We start from the raw sequence: 20,044 nt of genomic DNA on the forward strand, positions 1-20,044 counted from the left end.
ACTATATATATATATATATATATATATATATATATATATATATATATACACACATGTACATGTATATATATATATATAGAATTAGGCTGGAATACAACGCTCTTTTTGCTATCAAGTTTTTAACCCTTGGATGAAAAATTGTAGGGTCGGGATGATATTAGTCGGTTAGAGTTGAATGGTCCCCCTAGGGTTGAGTGGTCCTCACTGGGTTATAGTATTTAATCTAATGGTTATAAATAATGAAAAGAGTTAATCCAAAGGCTAAAAAACTGGTAGCAACAATAGAATTTTGTTACTAATAGTAGCCTAGTCCAACTATATATATATATATATTATGGATGCGTCATGGACGAAAAGTCCAACAGGCGTCCATGGTATGTCGTCCATGTTGGACACGAGTCCAACACGAACACGTGAGACTTATAGCTAGCCACGTCCGTGGTACATAGCATGTAATGTGATTTTTGTCTGCTAATTATCGAGTTTAAGCTAAGTTGATCATTAGATGAATAATATAAAAAATATTATGAAATTTATTTTTTAAATACTTCAAATATTTTAGATCAAATTTAATAGAACCAATTGCTAATTTGGAAGTTTCTTTATTGAAACAACTTGGAAGCACGATTTTTCGATATTATTTATCTATCTAGAGATGGAGTGATTTCAAAATAAACGACTAAATCAGAATGATCCATCGTTCCGATAAGTTTTGTACCTTTTAACCTTTATAAATGTATAACCCACTTATTGTGCTCTTCTTGTATTCCGATTTCGGCTTAAAACTAAATGAACTCATTCAAATTCGACTCTTTTATATATATGCTCAGCTTGAGCTTAACATTTCATGATGTGTTTGTTTATTCAGAAGTCGAGGGCCAAGTTCCATAAATCAGGAAGCGAAAATTAGAATTGCTTGCGATTTTGCTCTATAAGCAAACTTGCAACATCATTCGTACTCCGCAAAAAATCGAGGTCACCCCTGGAACAAGAACCCTAGAAAATTCGGGCTAGCTCTATAGTTTCGTATTACCAAACAACCACTTAGCTCGCTTGTGTTCGGCTCGTCTACATCCCTAGCTTGTACTAAAGATGCACTACGATATGGCCCAGTCCAAACAGGCCCACGGATCGTGCTGGGTTACTGGCCCAACTGACAGACACCACAAATTAGTCTGAGAAAATCGGCACAGCATGGCACGATACGAATCCATGCCATGTAAGGCCAACCATCGACCCGACATGATCCAAACTGGTCGCTAGTCTGGCTCGACAGACGTGAACCATGTGCTGGCACGGCCCACATTATATCCCTAATCACACATTGTGATGACAAAACAGAATATAAGGATACAAATTTCAAAAAGCCAAATCTCTTGAGGGTTTGAGATTTGGCTCAACATCCAGAAAGAAACTTATGTGATGATGTATTAATTAATAATTAAGCAGTGCATCATATTTAGGGCTTTCGGCGAACCGAAAACGAGTGAGCTGGGTCGTCCCGTATTTGGCTCATTTAATAAGCGAACCGAAAACAAGTGAACTAGGTCGTCCCGTATTTGGCTCATTTATTAAACGAGCCGAACACGAGCTAGTTCGCGAACATCAAGTTAATTAGATTGCCAGTCCTACAATGAGGTAAAAAGTGGGAAGAAATTAGAAAAATTAGAATCTTAATCTAATAATGAAAAGTAACAAAATATGGGTTAACTACACCATTGGTCCCCAACATTTACACGGTTTTTCAATTTGGTCCCCAACCTTTTTTTTTTAATCAAATCCCTAATCTCTTGATTTTATTATAATTAAGTCTCAACCGTCTGAAAGGTGTTAAAATTAATGAAAAATGCCACGTCAGCGCCGTGTCAGTGCCACAGAGCCGCTGTGTCAGTGCTACGGAGGCACTCTATCAACGGATTGCAAAAAAAAAAAAAAGGTTGGAGACCAAATTGAAAAATGGTGTAAAGATTGGGAACCAATGGGGTAATTAACCCATTAAATTTATAAATTCAAAGCAAAATTTTTAATTTAAGATTTAAATTTTAAATTTAAATTTAAATTTTGGATTCAAATTTAAATTCGAATTCAAATTTTGATTTTCCATTTAATTTTAAATTCAAATTCACTTTTCGAATTCTAAATTCTAATTTAATTTCAAACTTCGAAGTGAAATTTCAAATTCAAAATGTGAATTTGAATTCCAAGTTTAAATTCAAATTTAGAATTGAAATCAAATCTTAATTTCAAATTTAAATTTTTGAACTCAAATTTCAAATTTAAAATCAAAATTTTGAATATGATTTTAAATTTAAATTCAGATTTTAAATTTAAATTTTAGTTTCAAAACTTTCATTTTACATGTAAATTGAAATATCAAAATCAAAATCAAAATTTTAAGTTTGAATTCAAAATTTAGATTCAATTTAAAATTCAAATTTAAAATTCCAATGTCAATTCAAATTTTGCGTTATGTCTTACTAGTGTAGCGCGATGCGGCATATATAATAATATTTGATTAAATTTAATAATATAAAAAATATTTTTAAATTTTTAGAATAGAATTTTAATTCAATGAAAAACAATAACAGATAAAAAAACTATAGGAGAAAAAATTTGTTACATAAAAATTGGACTCCTTTGTACCCTCGTTTAGGGTATTTTTTATTAACACCGACAATTTCGTGAAGTACCACAGTGCCTTTTAACCCTTTTTCAGCAAGTCCATATCTTAGCCGATACTTTTCGTTCTCCGAGGCCATTAGAGAAAAGGGATATACACCCTTTGTATAACTATACATTACAAATTTAAGTGGTCAAGATCGAATGAGGAAGATTGGGGCTAGGGTTAGAGTTTGACTCACCCGACGTTGACGACAAGGGCGAGGGCGGCGCGCCTGCGGGGCTGGAGATTGGAGCGGGCGTAGTAAGTGAGGTCGTTGTCGAGGATGTCGTATACTGTGCCCACGAGCTCCTCAGGCAACGTCTCTTAGGAAATAGAGACTAATGAAGCAGGAAGTCGAAGCAGCGACGTTATAGAAAAGGAATTAATGAGACGGAAAGCCGAAGAAGCATACGTTACAGAAAATGAATTAATGAAACGAGAAGCCGAAAAAGCAGACGTTAAAGGAAAATAATTAATGAAACGAAAAGCCGAAGAAGCAGATGTTACGAGAAAGACGAGCGGTCGCAATGATTGGAAAGTAGAAATTTTGAGAATGAGAAACTATAGTGCTGCCACGTGACAAAAGCTTATGAGAAATAATATATGTACATAGATATAGATATAGATATAGATATAGATTTGCACTAGTTCTAATTCTTATATATATATATTAATATATAGGCTAAATTACAGAAAACCCCCCTGTAATAACCTGCTTTTTCACTTTCCCCCTTGACATTTAAAAACCTACACTTTGCGGGGTTACGGTGTGTAAAATGACCATTTTGCCCCTCGCCATTGTTGTCTTCTTCCCCATCTTCCTCAGCCGCCCTTTCGTTCGGCCGCGATTCCCACCTCAATCGGCCGCGATTTCTCTCAATTTCCTTCTCCACCTGCTCCCCTTCTCCTCCTGCACCCTCGCCGCCCTCGATTCCGGCGACAGTAGGAGAAAACCGAGGTGGGCGACAGTAGGAGAAGGGCAAAGAAGGCGAAGGCGAAGGCGAGGTGACGAAGGACGGCGAAGGGGATGTGGGTGAGGGCGAGGCAGTGGAGGACGGCGAGGCGGCTAGGCGGCGAGGCGGCGAGGCGGTGGCGAGGTGGCGAGCCGCAGGGAGTCGAAGCAACAGGGAGATGGCGGAGTGGTATTTTTGGCATAAAAATATATTTTTTAACGGAACCCTGACGGAACCCTAACGGTAGGGGGTGAAGTACACATTTTTTATTTTACAGGGGGGCAAAGTGTAGGTTTTTAAATGTCAGGGGGGGAAAATGAAAAAACGGGTTATTACAAGGGGGTTTTCTGTAATTTAGCCTGGTATATATTATTATTTGAATAGTTTTTGAATGAAAATTTAATTCATATCTAAATCCAAATCTGGATCCATATTTAGTAGATATGATTACAAAAATTTAGTATTCAATATATATATCCGCATTGGAATTCATATCCGAAGAAAAAATATGAATGTGAATATGATAATATTCTACCATTTTCTCTCTTACTAAATAGGCCCATATATTGCTATACTATCTTGAGTATACTTGGCCTTGTTTGGATGTTAGAATGAATTATTCAAGAATAACTTATTCGATATAAAATTTTTTTTAATATGATTGTGAAAAAGGAGTTTAATTTTTTACTACTTAAAAGATTTTGATATTCATGATTTGGTAGGACAACATATCTCACCTACGATGTGATATGTTTTATATAAAAAAAAAAAACTTAGAAGTTGAATATAGCATCTATTTTAAAACTTTGATCACAGTTCTTATATACTAATTGTACAAACTTTTCAAATAAATTATAAAATATAGCGGACAAAATATATATGCATCCAAACACGATCTTATTGTATCCTTTGGATTCAAAATTTTAGCTAATTAATGAACAACTCCACGCGTTCATGCAACTCAATTATAAGTATAGAAAATAAAAAAAAAATAAAAATGTACAGAGGCCCCCCTAAACTTTGGTTGTTTTATAAATAGGCATTTGAACCTTCATAATTTTATAACATAATTCAATAGGTCTCTCTTTTTAATAGAAATAATTAATTACACAGCAATTTGGCTGTATATCTGGTATATAATATTATGAAGTTTTAAAGCACAAAAGATTTTACTTTTTTAATTTAATATATAAAAAAAAATAAAATCTGTCTCCTTGCTCTGCTTGTAGCAATACTCTGCCTCTCAACTTGTGGGGTTTCAGTTACTGAGGTGTCTGTCGACTGAACTTGTTCTGACTAAGAAGAATCCTGCGATTGAATTATTCCATCGGTTTCTACCTCCACCTGCTTCCTAACACTCGGGGTCTCATCAGAAAAATTACGGTTAGAATATAATATAACAGATTCATCAAATGTGACATCCCTACTAATAATTAATTTAGACGATTCAGGACACCATAATCTATATCCCTTAACCCCCGATGCATAACCTATAAAAATGCACTTTTTAGCTCTAGGTTCTAACTTGCCTTCATTGACATGAATATAAGCAGGACAACCAAATATTCGCAAATTAGAATAATCAGAAGGGCTGCCAGACCATACCTCCTCCGGAGTTTTGCAATCAAGTACTTAATGTGGAGATCGATTTACCAAATAGCATGCCGTAGAGATCGCCTCTACCCAGGAACTCTTCACTAAGCCAGCATTAGAGAGCATACAACGGGCTCTCTCCAAAAAGGTTTTATTCATCCGTTCGGCCACTCCATTCTGCTGTGGAGTATGCCTAACGGTCTTATGTCGAACGATCCCTTCTTTTTTGCAGAATTCTTCAAATTCTGACGAACAGAATTCCAAACCATTGTCGGCCCTTAATCTCTTGATCTTTTTTTCAGTTTGCTTCTAAATCATGACCTTCCACTGTTTGAAATAATTAAACACCTCATCCTTACTTTTCAGAAAGAACGCCCACAGTTTACAAGAATAATCGTCAATAAAAGTTAACATATATCTAGCACCACCATGAGTAGGAATACGAGAGAATCCCCAAAGATCAGAATGAATATAGTCCAGAGTACCTTTTGTTCGGTGAACTGCGGCCTTAAAGCTGACTCTCTTTTATTTGCCAAGAACACAATGCTCATAGAAGTCCAACTTTTCTAAACTCTGACTACCAAGTTGACCTCTTTCGCCCAACTTCATCATACTATATTCACTCATATGGCCTAGTCGCATATGCCATAATTTGGTGCTATCCGAATCTGACATAGAGCAAAAAGTCACCGCTGCTGAACCTGTCACAGTGAAACCCTGTAGAACATATAACATATCGGACAACTTGGCCTTCATCACTAAAAGATTCCCTTTAGCGACCTTCCTTAATCCATCAGTTGAAGAATGCTTAAAACCTTTAGTATCAAGTGTATCCAACAAGATCAGATTTTTCCTCATATCCGGAACATGCCGAACCTCAGATATAGTCCTCACTACCCCATCGAACATTCGTACCTGAATAGTGCCAATTCCAATAACTGTGCATTTAGAATGATTTTTCATTAATACATCTCCACCTTCAATAGGCTTGTATGTCGAGAACCATTCTTTATGCGTGCAGATATGGAAGAAACATGCGGAGTCCATAAGCCACTCATCCTGTTTGCGTGTCTTATCCGTAACTGTGAAGACGATATCATTTTTATCTGATTCTCCTATTGCAACACTTGCTTCTGCTTCAGTATTGGTATTTTTTTTACCTTGATTTTTATCACCGTTATTCTTCCGCTACTCTTTATGTTTTAATTTGAAACAATCAGCTTTTATGTGACCCTTCTTCTTACAATAACCACAAATCAGATTCTGTGCTTTGACTTTGATCTAGATGTACCTCTATTACCGGAACCCTTCTCCCGAGATCTCCCTCTAGCAATCAAATCTTGTCCTGAAGCTCCATCTGTCTCGTTGCTTATCTGCATGTCAATTCTCTCTTTTGAAAGTAAAGATGATTTAATATCATCGAGACATAGAGTATCTCGTCCAAACAAGAAGGTCTCACGAAAATTCTTATAAGAGGGCGATAGAGAACATAATAATAAAAGGGCTTTATCTTCCTCCTCGATTTTAACATCTATCGAGCGGAGATCCATAATAATAGAATTAAATTCATCTAAATGCGACTTAATAGAGCTACCTTCCACCATGCGCAACATGAAGAGACGTTGCTTCAAATAAAACTTGTTGGTGAGAGACTTCGTCATATAGAGAGACTCAAATTTAAGCCAAAGCCCTGCAGCGGTCTTTTCATCCAAGACCTCGCGCAATTCCTCATTGAATAAACATAATTGTATTGCCATAAGAGCTTTATCATTAATCTCCTCCTTCTGCTCTGCCGTCAACGAATCGGGTATCTTTTTTTTTCCCAACAGTGCCTTCTGCAATTCTTGCTGCGTCAATATAGCACGCATCTTGACTTGCCATAATGCGAAACTGTTGGTCCTGTCAAATTTCTGAATCTTGAATTTCGTCGTCATCTTAATCCTCAAAGGGAATAGAAAGGCTCTGATGATACCAGTTTGTTAAAATCGGAACGACGAAAAATAGATCCAGAAAATAACTTAATACAGAAAACAAAAAGAATAGAGGAAAGAGCACACCGACATTTACGTGGTTCGGCCAACAGCCTACGTTCACGGGTGAAGACGGAGCAAATAATTTATTAATGTCGAAAAGGCGGAGTACAAAGAAGATCTCTCAAAGAATCCGATAAATTGACGCGCACAAAGCATATCCAATTTAAGCACGTCCTTACAATCAAATTGGATTGGATGGATCGGCTCACCCAAAGAAGACGTACGGCCCCTCCTGCTAATTGACTTAATTAATTAGAGAATGCCTCTAATTATCTCTCTCCCCGCAATGCATGTGCTACCGCTGTGTTGGTGACCACCAGCCTCAAGAATCGGTTTCCTTGGATTCAACAGAGGACTTAATTAGGCACTTAATTAGAGATCCGGCTTCTCCATCCGTACAACTACTACCAACATGCTCTTAATTAATTTGCATGGCTTCTCAAATTTGGTCGCGACGTCATTAACTTGACCGTATCATTATATATAATACATGTCTCCTAACTAGAGTCTAATTCTAATTTAATTAGAATTACACTCCTAATTATAATCCATATATGCCAAATTAAATTTAAATTATATCCAATCCCAATTAGATTAGGATTTAACTCCAATTTAGATAACTACAAATCTAAACCAAATATAACAAAGTCAACTTATTAATTAAACAGTAATTTTGATAGGATATCATGCACATAATCCTATAAAACTTCAAAATATTAAAAATCTTATTTTGTTTCTTTTAATTTTGATAACCAAGCAAGACTATCAAAAATAGGTTGAACCCAACTTTAATTTGCATCACTTTTTTTATATGTTCGAATATAGAAAATAAATTTTTTTGTGTTTTGAAGTTTTATAAAACTATATGCAATACTACAACCAAAACGATTGTGTTATTAATAAATTTAATTGAAAAGTGAATCCTATTGAACTATTCTTCATGAAGTTTGAGGGGTCTAATTGCCAAAATTTGTCCCACATTTTTTTTTATTTTTCCCTTTACCATTCTCTAATTTTAAAAAAAATTATATTGTTTTTCTATATTTTTCTCTTTATTTCATCACGAGGATTTGTCCTAAAGCAGGATTGTGAGAGGTGCACTACAACAAAAACGGTTTATAGCGACACTTTTAAATGTAGGTATATGTTAAAAAAGTGCTGCTAGCTAAAATTACCGACACTTTTAAAAAGTGTTGCTATATGTGGGATCGCTAGGCATATAGTGACAGTTAAAGAGTGTCGCTATAACCTAAAAAAATGCTGCTAATTTACTAATATTTATTTAAGCATTTAGCAACCGCCGAAACTCTATCTCGTTAGCTGCGGTGGCGGAGGAGGACGACAGGAAAGGCTCTTCGTCTAGAATTTCAGTGGATTAAGTGAAGAGAGAAGAAAAGATGGTAATTGATTTTTCTTTTTTTTTTCTTTTCTGTTTGTAATCGGGCCAAATGGACTGGGTGTGGTTGGTTAAGTAGAGTAATCTTTTATTTTTGTTTGGATTGGGCTTTATATTTAGGCATTAGTAGATGTTTTTTTAAGTTTTAGCATAAATGGGACACTTACTCAAAAGTGTCCCAAACATGTGTTCCTATAACCTAATTATGTTGTAGTGGTGATACATCTTACAAATTAATATATGTGCGGCTAAAGTGCACATTATGAACTAGTAAAGTACTAGATTTCATTGCCTTTTGATTTATGTCTAACTCTACTATTTACACAATTTGTAAATATGTTATTTTGATAGCCCACTTAAAGGCAGGAGCTGAGCTACTATAGAAAAAATAATAGATGAATAGTATTTATTTGTGACACTTTTCAGGAGGTCACCTATCGTAAGACTATTCTAATCCTAACACGCTTAACTCGTTTAACCTCTTGAGCCTAACCACCATTCAAAATGTTATAGTCAAATTAAGAATTTTAGCCATATTATATCCTATATATAGGATTACCTGTAGGTTCACATTTTTCTTCCCTGTAAGTCCTACCGTTCTCGTCGGGCTCAGACTCACAGGTATCAGGCTATGTGTGATTCGTCTCGCTAGCTTTAACCAACCTTGTGGGGGGTGCCGCGCACTACCCACAACAGCCAACAGTATGAGTGCTTCATTTTTTCCGCTATATAATTCTGGCTCAGTCGAGACTCATCTCACACTTCCGACTAGTACTCCTAAGTTCGTAGTCAGGGTCATATAGTGGGTAGAGCGTGGTTTCCCAACTGACGACCGCCGTGAGTAGAGTCTGGCCCCCCACAAAGTTGGCTAAAGCTAGCGAGACGAGTCGCACATTGTCCAATTCTTATGAGTGTGCTTTAGCCTGACAAGTACGTCAGGACTTAAAAAGGAGAGATATACGGCACTCTCAGAATTTGAAATAATCATATATTTTAGATATAATAGGATTAATCCTCTTAATCAGATTATAATATTTTGGACGATGTCTAGATGCAAAAGATTAAGAGGGTTAAGCATATCAGAGCTAGAATAATTCTAAAATTGATGACTCCCTGAGATGTGAGTTGTCACACGGACACTTTTTCACTGCCGAATACTGCCGATCAATCCAAATCTGAACGCAGTGTCGGTAGTAATGAAGGGCACATCCAAGTAAGGCACATGCATCTTGTAGACTTTTCTTTTTTTATTGTTGTTGTTGTTGTTGTTGTTGTTGTTGTGGGGGCAACTTCCCCGAAGAAGAACAGTTAAGCCCTACACCAACACCTTATATACTGGGTATTACTTTTTCTCCCTAGCTAGTGCAACTAATCCCCAGAAGAATACTCCACCAGGTTTACTATACTATATACCTCCACGTATATGTATATATACAAAGAGGTGCATGGCCATTGAGATGTAGTAAACATAGTAAAGTCTCAAACATCTTAACTACTAGAGAAAGAGAGAGACCTAAAGAGAAAGAGATGGGTCTGAGCAAATGGCTTGTGTTGTTTGCATTGGTTATCATTCTGGGAGCAGCGGCGATGGTGACGGCCGACCCGGTCAGCGGCTACCCCCCGCCATCCCCTGAGAAGAAGCACGAGCACAAGAAGCACCGCCACCACCACGACCACCACCGCCACCGCCATCACCACGACCATCGCACGCCACCGCAGAAGAAGGGGGACAAGTCGACGTACCCTGCACCCCCTCCCAAATACTGATCAGGAAGATATCCTCTACGTATACGATTATACGTAGACATACGTATACGTACGAGAACGTCACTTAGTCACACCGTAATATTGCATGCAGTACGCATGTGTTTTGTCATGTTACTTTCGCTTGTTGTTGATGGTCATTTTCACCGATTTATGTTCCGCGTTGTTGCTTGTTTGGCTATACCTAGCTTTCAATAAACTTGTAATTTCTTAATTTCTCGTGTGTAATAAAAGTCACAGAAGCAGTATAGCTGCAGCTGTTGTATGAGCTTGCATATGTTTGGATATAAACAGATGTTGTGTTGTGTTGTGTTGTTGTATGAGTAATGTGACTGAGATGTAATCTAGGTATTACGGACGCAAATACGAAATACAAGATGACTCGGACATAACGACTCAATAGCTTTAAAAGAATTAAGACACGAACATGGTATCAATACAGCTAATAAAATATAATAATATAGATTTATGAGCTAGGCTTGTGTACTTTTAGAAATACCGTTACTTCTGTTCCATCAAGTCGTTTTCGATACTGTGACTCTCAAATCATCGATCGGCTCTGTTAGATTTGATCTAAAATATTTGAAGTATCTAGAAAATAATTTCACGATTTCTTAATATCATTTACTTAATGATCGAAGAGGGCTAAAATCAATAATTTTAATGGACTTGCCGTTTGCAAGTCTAATGGTATAAAAATATCAAAATCATATGAAATTTGACAGAAAAATTTTTATACTATATAAAACAAGTTCAATATTTTTAATCTAGAATGTTAGTGCCATATCATCACTAGGTAAATGGTAACGAAAAATTACAAAATTTATTTAATTTCAAGACATTTTTAATACTCTAGATGAAGTCTAACGGAGCAAATTATCGATTCGAAAGTCTTAGCATCGAAAATGACTTGATATCGTGAAAGTCACTGTGCTTCAAAAAGCACAAAAGCTGGACTCAAAAATTTATTATATATAAAATATGAATTGAGCTTCTATGCTTTTAAAAATACCAAGTTATTGGTGCTTGTAGATTTTTAGTCATTAGATTAAGAGATATGCGGTTAGGATGATGTAAACCCCCTAGGGTTGAGTGGGTGGTTGATTGAATAGTATAATCTAATGGTTGAAAATGATCCGAGGAATAGATCTAACGGTAAAAAACTTACAAGCACCAAATGCTTAGTAACTTTACAAGCACCATAGCTAGACTCTATAAAATATTGGTTTTGTCAAACTATTGTTATATTTCTCATACGAATAAAAGTTAATAAAATTTTTACCGATAGCTCAACTATTTTAAGAAAAAAATTCTCCACCATATATAATTTATTTACATTGTCCACAAAGAATTTACGTGCATTCATCAAAAAACTAAAATATTTACCATCTTACATTATATATATATATATATATATATATATATATATATATAAAATTAGGTTACTATACTATCTTTAGTACCGGAGCTCCGTGCTTCCAAAAGCAAACCAGCTCACTCTATATATATATATATATATATATTTTATGGATGCCTCATGGACGCGAGTCGAACGGGCATCCATGGTCTGTCGTCCATGTTGGACACGAGTCCAACACGAACACGCGAGATTTATAGCCACGTCCGTGGTACATAGCATGTAATGTGATTTTTGTATGCGGTGCTAGGTGAACTAATTAATTAGATAAAATATTTTAGATCAAATTTAATAGAACCAATTGCTAATTTGGAAGTTTCTTCATTGAAACAACTTGGAAGCGCGATTTTTAATTTCGATATTATTTATCTAGAGATGGAGTGATCTCAAAATAAACAACTAAAAATAAATCTCATGAAAAATAATGGTACAAATTCTAATCCAAGTTAAAAATATTTAAAATAAAAAAATATATATGTCGACAATTTATGAATTGAATTTGAAATGTTAGGTAGCCAAATCAAAATGATCCATCGTTCCGAATTGCTTGCGAGTTTTCTCTATAAGCAAACCTGCAACATCTCATCCGTACTCCGCAAAAAATCAAGGTCACCCCTAGACCAAGAACAACCCTAGAGAAAATCCGGGCTCGATAGTTTCGTATTACAAAACAGCCACTTAGCTCGCTCGTGTTCGGCTCGTTTACATCCCTATATTTATAGCTAGTACTACTGGGAGAGCAATGCCTTCACAATGCTTAATAATAATAAAAAAAATTACCATTGAATCGTTGTGATAAATCACAATGTAACTACAGCTGATCTCAATCCTTGTTCATTCTCAGTAAGAAAAGCAAATCACTCTCTAAACTCACTGGTTTCTTTTCAAAATTAATCACAGATAAATAATCTATCTACATAGTTCCAAAAGAATCCCTACACTGCGCCTTAAACAGCGAGGAAAAAAAAAAGGAAAGAAACATCTTCAAGTTGTAAAAATTACTCCCAAAAAGATGAAAGAAACTCTGCAGTAGCAGTTATTGCTTCGGCGTAGGATGACCGGTCCAATACGACTTGACGGCGACGAGGATCTTCTCCGGGTGGAAGGGCCCGCTCTCGTGATCCACCGTCTGGCTCCTCCACCTCATTCCTTCTATTATCGACCGGACCTTCACCAACACCTCCGCTGTGTCGCGGATTATCACCGCTCCTTCCGGCCGCAGTATCCTATCCATCTCCAGGAGAATGTATGTTATGTCGCACCTGCAATGATTTCACCATCAATTTTTAGATACAAAGCGACACCCCAACTTTCCAAGGGTTCACCCATCCTAGGATTACTTTAGTCCTAACACATTTAACTCTCTTAGCCTCTTGGGCCTAATCACAGCCCAAAATGCTATAGTCGGGTTAAGAAATTTAGCCCTATTATATCCTTTATATAAGACTATTCTAAATTCTAAGGGTGTTATATTCCTTTTCAAGTCCTGATGCCCTCATCAGACTCAAGCACATTAACAAGTGCAAGATAATGTGAGACTCGTCTTCCTAGCCATACCCGATCTTGTGGGTAGCCTCATTCCACTCACAATGGTTATCACCCGGGAAGCCATGCTCTGCCTGCTGTATAACTCTGACTCTGTCGAGATTCATCTCACATTTTCTGCTACTGATTGACACTAATGCCAACTATGACGCCCTACTTCCCAAGGGATTACCCATCCTACAACTATTCCAACTTAGCACACTTAACTCTCCTTATCTCTTTAGCCTAACCATCGTCCAAAATGGTATAGTCGGGTTAAGAGGTTCAGCCCTGTAATATTCTTTATGTAAGACTAATTCCAAATTCTAGGGATGTTACATTCCTTCCCAAGCCTTGACGCTTTCGTCAAGCTCAAGCAAATTCACAAGCACTAGGCAATATGAGACTCGTCTCGCTAGCCATACCCGACCTTGTGGGTAGCCGCACTCCACTCACAACGGTTATCAATCGCGAAGCCACGCTCTGCCCTCACATTTTCAGCTGGTGATTGGCACTGATGCCAACTGTGACACCCCACTTCCCAGAACAACTATTCCAACTTAGCACACTTAACTCTTTTAACCTCTTTGGCCTAGTCATCGCTCAAAATGCTATAACCGGATTAAAAGATTTAACCCTATTATATCCTTTATATAGGACTATTCTAAATTTTAGGGGTGTTATTCATAAAAACATGACGAGAAAAGAAATCTAACAGAGCAGTGTTTATCAGAAAAGCTTTTGCATACTTTTGGTCACATTCTCCTTAAAAACTCAATCTGATGAAACAAGATTAGCTTCACATAAGATAGCTGACAGGTATATACCAACTAGAATATATTTCTTCTTGTTATCAAGAAGATGATGGAGAATAAGATGTGCCGAAAGAGAAGTAACACTGAACTAAGCAGCTGATTTTGTTACCTGTCCTGATAAATGCTGAACACGCCATCGGCGTGGATGAGGTCGTAGGTCCTCGGATACGTCGAGAACGCCTCGCACCAGTCCTGGTACGTCCCGATCAAACCTCTCTCATATATAACACCGAGCGTGTCCACCGCAGAGTCCACGGGAACAACGTTCATTACCCACACCGGAAAATGCACCATGGCCGCCGCAAAACTTCCCAAGTTCGCGTTCATGTCCATCACGTTCCGGTACCGACCCTCGGTCAGCTGAGGGATGATCTTCTTGTAGTTACTCACCCGCGCCGCCCACAACTTGTTATCATCCTGGAACTTCTCGGCAGTTATGCCTGGGATTGAACCTCTACTTATTCTTGGTGGAATGGCAAATGCTCTTTGAGGCCATTTCCCCAGTGATCCACCGGCGACTTCTTCTGGGCTCTTCGCCTCCGGCAATGGGGTTATGCAACTCTCCATTTCCTTGTACCTAAAGATGAAAATAGGTATCAGTAGTCATACAAAAGCTAGTAAGAAGCTGTTTTACGCTGTTTGAGTTCGATATGGACACGAATTCGCTATAATATTGGCTTCTACGAATAATAAAGTTCTTGTATAAATTTAACTGATTGTTGGACAGATGTACAATCAAATATATGCAACATCTAATACTATAATGACACAGCAAAATTTTTTTTTCTTTGAGATAAAGGTTGCACGCTACCCGGTTCATTCATTCGGAAAATGAATTCTACTATAGATGTTGAGGCAATGGGGTCGTGAGTGAGTCAAACAGCTACAGAAGCAAAAAAAAACTAAAACAAAAAAAAAAAAGAAGCTTCAAAACTCAGCCCATTTTCTTATCATTTCACGAATTCGTCTAATAACCACTACGGCGTTGAAAGATTGATTTCTAAAAATCACATTGTTTCTTTCCCGCCAAATCATCCACCAACAGGTCCTTCTCAGGTACCCCTTGGGTGTTGTTTTCCAGCATATGCTCCCAAACTCCCCTGACCTCCTCTACAAATCTCAGGATAAATCTTCCTTCTAATATATTGAACATTAAATATCTGCTAAGAATGCATCCCACGAGCAAATACTAGCCTGTTTCGAGTTCACCGCCGCACAAAACACACTGTTGGTTCCCGAACCAACCTCTTTTAAGCAGGTTGGTGTAAGCAAGGACAGATAAAGGAAATCTTAAGCAATTAGAAAAAATCAAGCAAATGGATACCATTCGAACTTTCAAATTGTTTCCGACTTCCCCATTGTTTCTACTACCAAAATATATTCAAACTTTCAAATTGTTTCTGAATTTTCCATTATTTCTACAACCAAAATAAAGAAAATCTTATCTGCCAAAATGTGAAGATGCAGTACCTTCTGAAAACTTGGAGCAGGAAAAAAAGATCAATGTGCTTCTTATTATTATTTGATTTTAGAAAATAGTTCAAGAACTCTGATGGTATGTGTTCATATTGAAATAGCAGAAGTAATCTTTTGGTATCATCCTAAGTTACTGACCCCCTATTAAACTAGTTTGCTCTGATACACAATGAATTGGGAAATTCAACACTCCTATACCGTGGATCTATTTTAAATTGTCGAATTTTATCTTGTGAATTTTGCATTTATAAGCAAGCATATTCTCATCTATCATCTACAAGCAATAGTTCTCAAAATTAGAGAATTACATAAAAAAAAAAGGTTAGTTAATATTCTGAATCATAGTCCTAAGCAGTGTAAAGATCAAGACAATTGTGTAAGAGTGTTGGCTGATGATTCAACAGAAAGTATTAAACACGATGCAGTTTTGTACAATATCTTACCAGGCGGCATCTGGGCTATTGCTGTCGCAAATCCGAGGAGCTTTACCGACATCACGGCTTTCATTGCACTCGATGTGGTTAACGGGTTTCTGCCAAATCGCGAGATCTCCCTTCTCTGCCACTTTCCTCCAGCAGAGGCGCTTCGCTAAGTCCTCAATCTCATCCTGCTCTCGCTTCAAATCCTCCTCCGCCCTCTGCCATCCCATGTGATGAATATTCCAATTGATCGGCGGGCCCGAGAGGATCCAATACCCGCCCGGCCTCAACACTCTGTCCACTTCAATCAAGTACAGCCCGTCTGTCGATTAGAACTATCAAGTGTGTTAACAAACGATTTTCCACTGCTGTCATCGTAACGAAGAGAAACATTACGTAGAGAGATCAACCGACCGATGACTTACCGAACTTGTTCCAAGGTATCAAACATCGGGAGCAGTGCGCGACGTCGAATGCTCTTGCTGGGTACGGAATCCTTTGCGACGCCAGCACACCGATCATAGCCGGCACTCCCCGTTCCAGCGCGAACTGCACTTGCGCCACGTGCGAGTCTCTCGGCGCGAACGACATGGTCAGGACATCCCTCTTCAGAAGATAAGCTCCCCAGCTTGCCACCTAACCAAAAACAAAAAAAACCGCTAAACCGTCGAAGTAAGAGATTTGAATTCTAAGCGTCCAACTACGGAAAGTTAGTTCGTAACGATCCGACCCAAAATGCTTAAGTCCAATTATTATTTTTAGGATGGAGTCCTCTTATATATATCCAACGACAACTCCATTCTCATCTGACGTGGGACTATTAAGGTGTCACAAAGTTGCCTCACCCCGCATCCGGTATCAAGTGCTGTTCTGATGCTCCCGTCGGTTAACGAAACAAGCGAATTGATGTCGTCGATATAAGCATCAGCTCCTCTAGGGAACATCGTGCCGCCACCAGGGAACCGAAACCGATTGCCCTCGACTTGGATCCAGTTCTGCACCGCCTTCGAGACACTCAATTCCTTGTGGGGGATGTTATCCAGCCAAGCATGGTCCCTGCTCTCGGGCCACCGAAAGGGGTTCTTATAATCCGGTGGGGCAGGAACCAGGCATCGGAGAAGCTCGCCCGCGCGAGGGCAATGCCTTTCTCGGTGCTTCATCATCGTCTTGTCTAACTTCCGCGCCTTTCTTGAGTCTTGGCATGGAGTGTACTCAAACAGTTCGAAATTGCAAGGCGGGAAATTCTCGCTCGCGGTCGTAGACGCATTGAGGCTCGCAACTGGGTGGCGAGATTGGAAATCGAGGTCAAATGCATTAGAGGGTCGAGGAAGTGCTTCGCGGCACTTAAGTCCGACGGACAATTCGGAGGGGCCGAGGCCGGATTTGGCGGTCTGCCAAGATCCGAGAAAGTAGAAGAGTGAACAGAGAGCAGTCAGACCCAAGAACCAAGTTATGCGCAATCTCGCAGATTCTGAAAGATGGATGATACTGGTAAAAGGATTGTTCTCCCTCGCCATCTGATCTGCAAGTAAGTTTATAATTACACATTCAATTCGAATTCGAATGATGATGTTATAAATATTAGAATTACAAGGTTCAGTCAAATAGATTAGGAAATGAAGCGCATTTTTTTTCTCATTGTTAGAGAACTTAAGATCTTGGTAAATACTTTTCACAATGTTGGCCATTCCATCTATTTGAATTGGTTACATTGATGATTGATCCAATCTCCTAGTTAATGGAGAAATCTTATAAGCTATGCATTTGATGGAGAAATCATATAATATAGAAATCAGTTTTCAAGCAAATAAGTGGCCTGTTAGGTATTGAGAACGCTTTTCTGTTTTTTGATGCGGCCACAAAATTCATGCACAATGTGTTATCACCTACGAAAACAAACAAATCACACTTTCCAGCTACACATAACGTGCTCTCTGCCCACAATCCCAAGCCTAAGAACGCGTTTGGTTTACGTTATCCTGTCAAGATTACAAGCAATCCTATCAGAATTACTATGTTTGGTTCATTCAGCCTATAATCTGTAATCTGGTTGGTAATGTAGTATTACAAATAGTGCAAGATTATTTCAAAAATATTGCCGGGCAGAAAGTGAGTATCGCGTATTACTAATAACGGATAATCTTACATGTTATGTAAAATTATGTCAAAATAACTTGTAATACTATATAACTCGAACCAAACGCGCGCCCTATGTAGCATTACAATAATAAAAGAAGAAGAGACAGATCAAATTCAGAATCAGTTCCAGGAATGAAAAAGAAGGAATTACTGTACTACATTGTAGAGCCAGAAAGCTGAAACAATCTGCTATTGATAGATTGGGCAGCAAATAAAGTGAGATGATTGTAAAGGTAAAGAAATAATTGCTGTCAAAAGCAGCAAAACACATGATCAGTACAGAAGGGCACATTTGGAGAAAAGAAGTAATGATTGATGAGTCAGAAGATCAGTCAAGAATATCAAAACCAAATCATGAAATCCCAGGCTTTCTGATCTGATCTGATCTTAGATTGATGCGACAGAAAGCAACTACTGATAAAACCAAGAAAGAAGAAGAAGAAGAAGAAGAAGAAGAAGAAGCAGCACCAATCAATTGAATGATAGTTAAAAAAGGAAGAGAAAATATATATATTATATTATTGGAAAAGAAGAAAGTGCCTGCAGGATCTCTTTATAATTACCTAGGGAGAGAAAGGGAAGTGGATTTCCTTTTGCTGTTTGTCTTTACCCCTCTCTCTCTCTCTCTCTCTCTCTCTCTCTCTCTTTTCTCTAATCTGTCTAAGCCATCCAGAGTGGTGGGTTTTTGTTGTGGGAGTGTGCCATGCCCCCTCCTCTCTATTTTTTTTAATATTTTTTCTGGGGTCTATCTTTTTCTCTATGGACGGGAGGAGACGAGCGTCACGAGTCAAGGAGATCTGAGTCCAAAAGAGGGAAAATAATAATAATAATAATAATAATAATAATAATAAAAAGTTTTGGGTAATAGATTTATAGAATTTTTTACTCTAAAATAGATTATTCTATATTTTTATTTATAAAATTAGATTTGAAAGATAAATAATTTATCGTATTTNATAAAAGAGACTATACTCATAAAATACAGTAACCGGACTATTTACGCTATATATACAGAGAGAGAGAGATAGTCAAAGGCTATTATACTCTTATAAGTGTAGAGCACTTCGTATTCAGAAGTTGTTTCAATAATGTAACTTTCGAATCGACGATCCACTCCGTTAAATATGATCTAAGAGTATTTAAAACTTTTAAAAGGTAAATTTCGTAATTTTTTGAAATCATAATAAAGTTCATCAAGCGGGTATAAAATGAACGGTCAATCGAACGACGTCTTAAAAATGGATGATCAGATCCTTCAATTTAAGATCATAGTTATTGATCTTTATCTATATAGTGAGTAGAATTTTCTATCAAAACTTCAACTAATTTCAATTCTTTTACACCGTTAAACTAGCAAATATTTCATACCGACCGTTAAAAATTGTCAATTTTGTGACATTTTGATCGTAAGGTAAATGATGTCGAAAAATTATAAAATTTGATTTCTAAATATTTTAAATGCTCTAGATAACGTTTAATAGTGTGGATCGTCGATTCGGAAGCTCTTTCATCGAAAACAACTTATGAGTACGAAGGCGATCGTACTCATGAGAGTACAATAGCCGGACTATATATATATAGTGTAGAGCTACTTTACTATCGGATGTATAAAAGATTTAATGCTTTCGGTTTTTTGACCCTTGGATCAAGAATTGTACGATTGGGATGATCGGAATCCCCCCTATGGTTGAGTAGTATCCCTAGGATTAAGTGGTCCCCATAGAATAATAGTATTAACCCAAAAATTAGAAATTATTAAAATAGCTAATTTAATGACCAAAAAGTTGGAAGCATTTGATTCTCTATACTTCCGATAGTATAGTAACTTTATTATATATATGAATTGAGCTCCT

At 37.4% G+C, this 20,044-nt stretch overlaps 1 protein-coding gene across 3 annotated transcripts; it reads right to left on the reverse strand.

Annotated features, from left to right (window-relative positions):
* On the reverse strand, positions 12,576-18,900 carry LOC109727395 (probable methyltransferase PMT17). 3 transcript variants are annotated; one of them, XM_020257515.1, is made up of 6 exons: positions 18,755-18,900; positions 16,898-17,569; positions 16,478-16,688; positions 16,077-16,374; positions 14,267-14,734; positions 12,576-13,080 (listed from the first exon to the last, which is right to left on the reverse strand). In XM_020257515.1, the coding sequence occupies exons 2-6, from the start codon at positions 17,567-17,569 to the stop codon at positions 12,855-12,857; spliced, it is 1,875 nt and encodes a 624-aa protein (XP_020113104.1). In that variant the 5' UTR covers positions 18,755-18,900; the 3' UTR covers positions 12,576-12,854. The 3 variants fall into 3 exon arrangements, with proteins under 3 accessions (XP_020113104.1, XP_020113103.1, XP_020113102.1); XM_020257514.1 differs by having other exon boundaries at positions 16,898-17,574; XM_020257513.1 differs by lacking the exon at positions 18,755-18,900 and adding an exon at positions 18,351-18,630 and having other exon boundaries at positions 16,898-17,574.

The sequence above is a fragment of the Ananas comosus genome, linkage group 22 (assembly GCF_001540865.1).
Source record: "Ananas comosus cultivar F153 linkage group 22, ASM154086v1, whole genome shotgun sequence".
Classification (NCBI taxonomy): Eukaryota; Viridiplantae; Streptophyta; class Magnoliopsida; order Poales; family Bromeliaceae; genus Ananas; species Ananas comosus.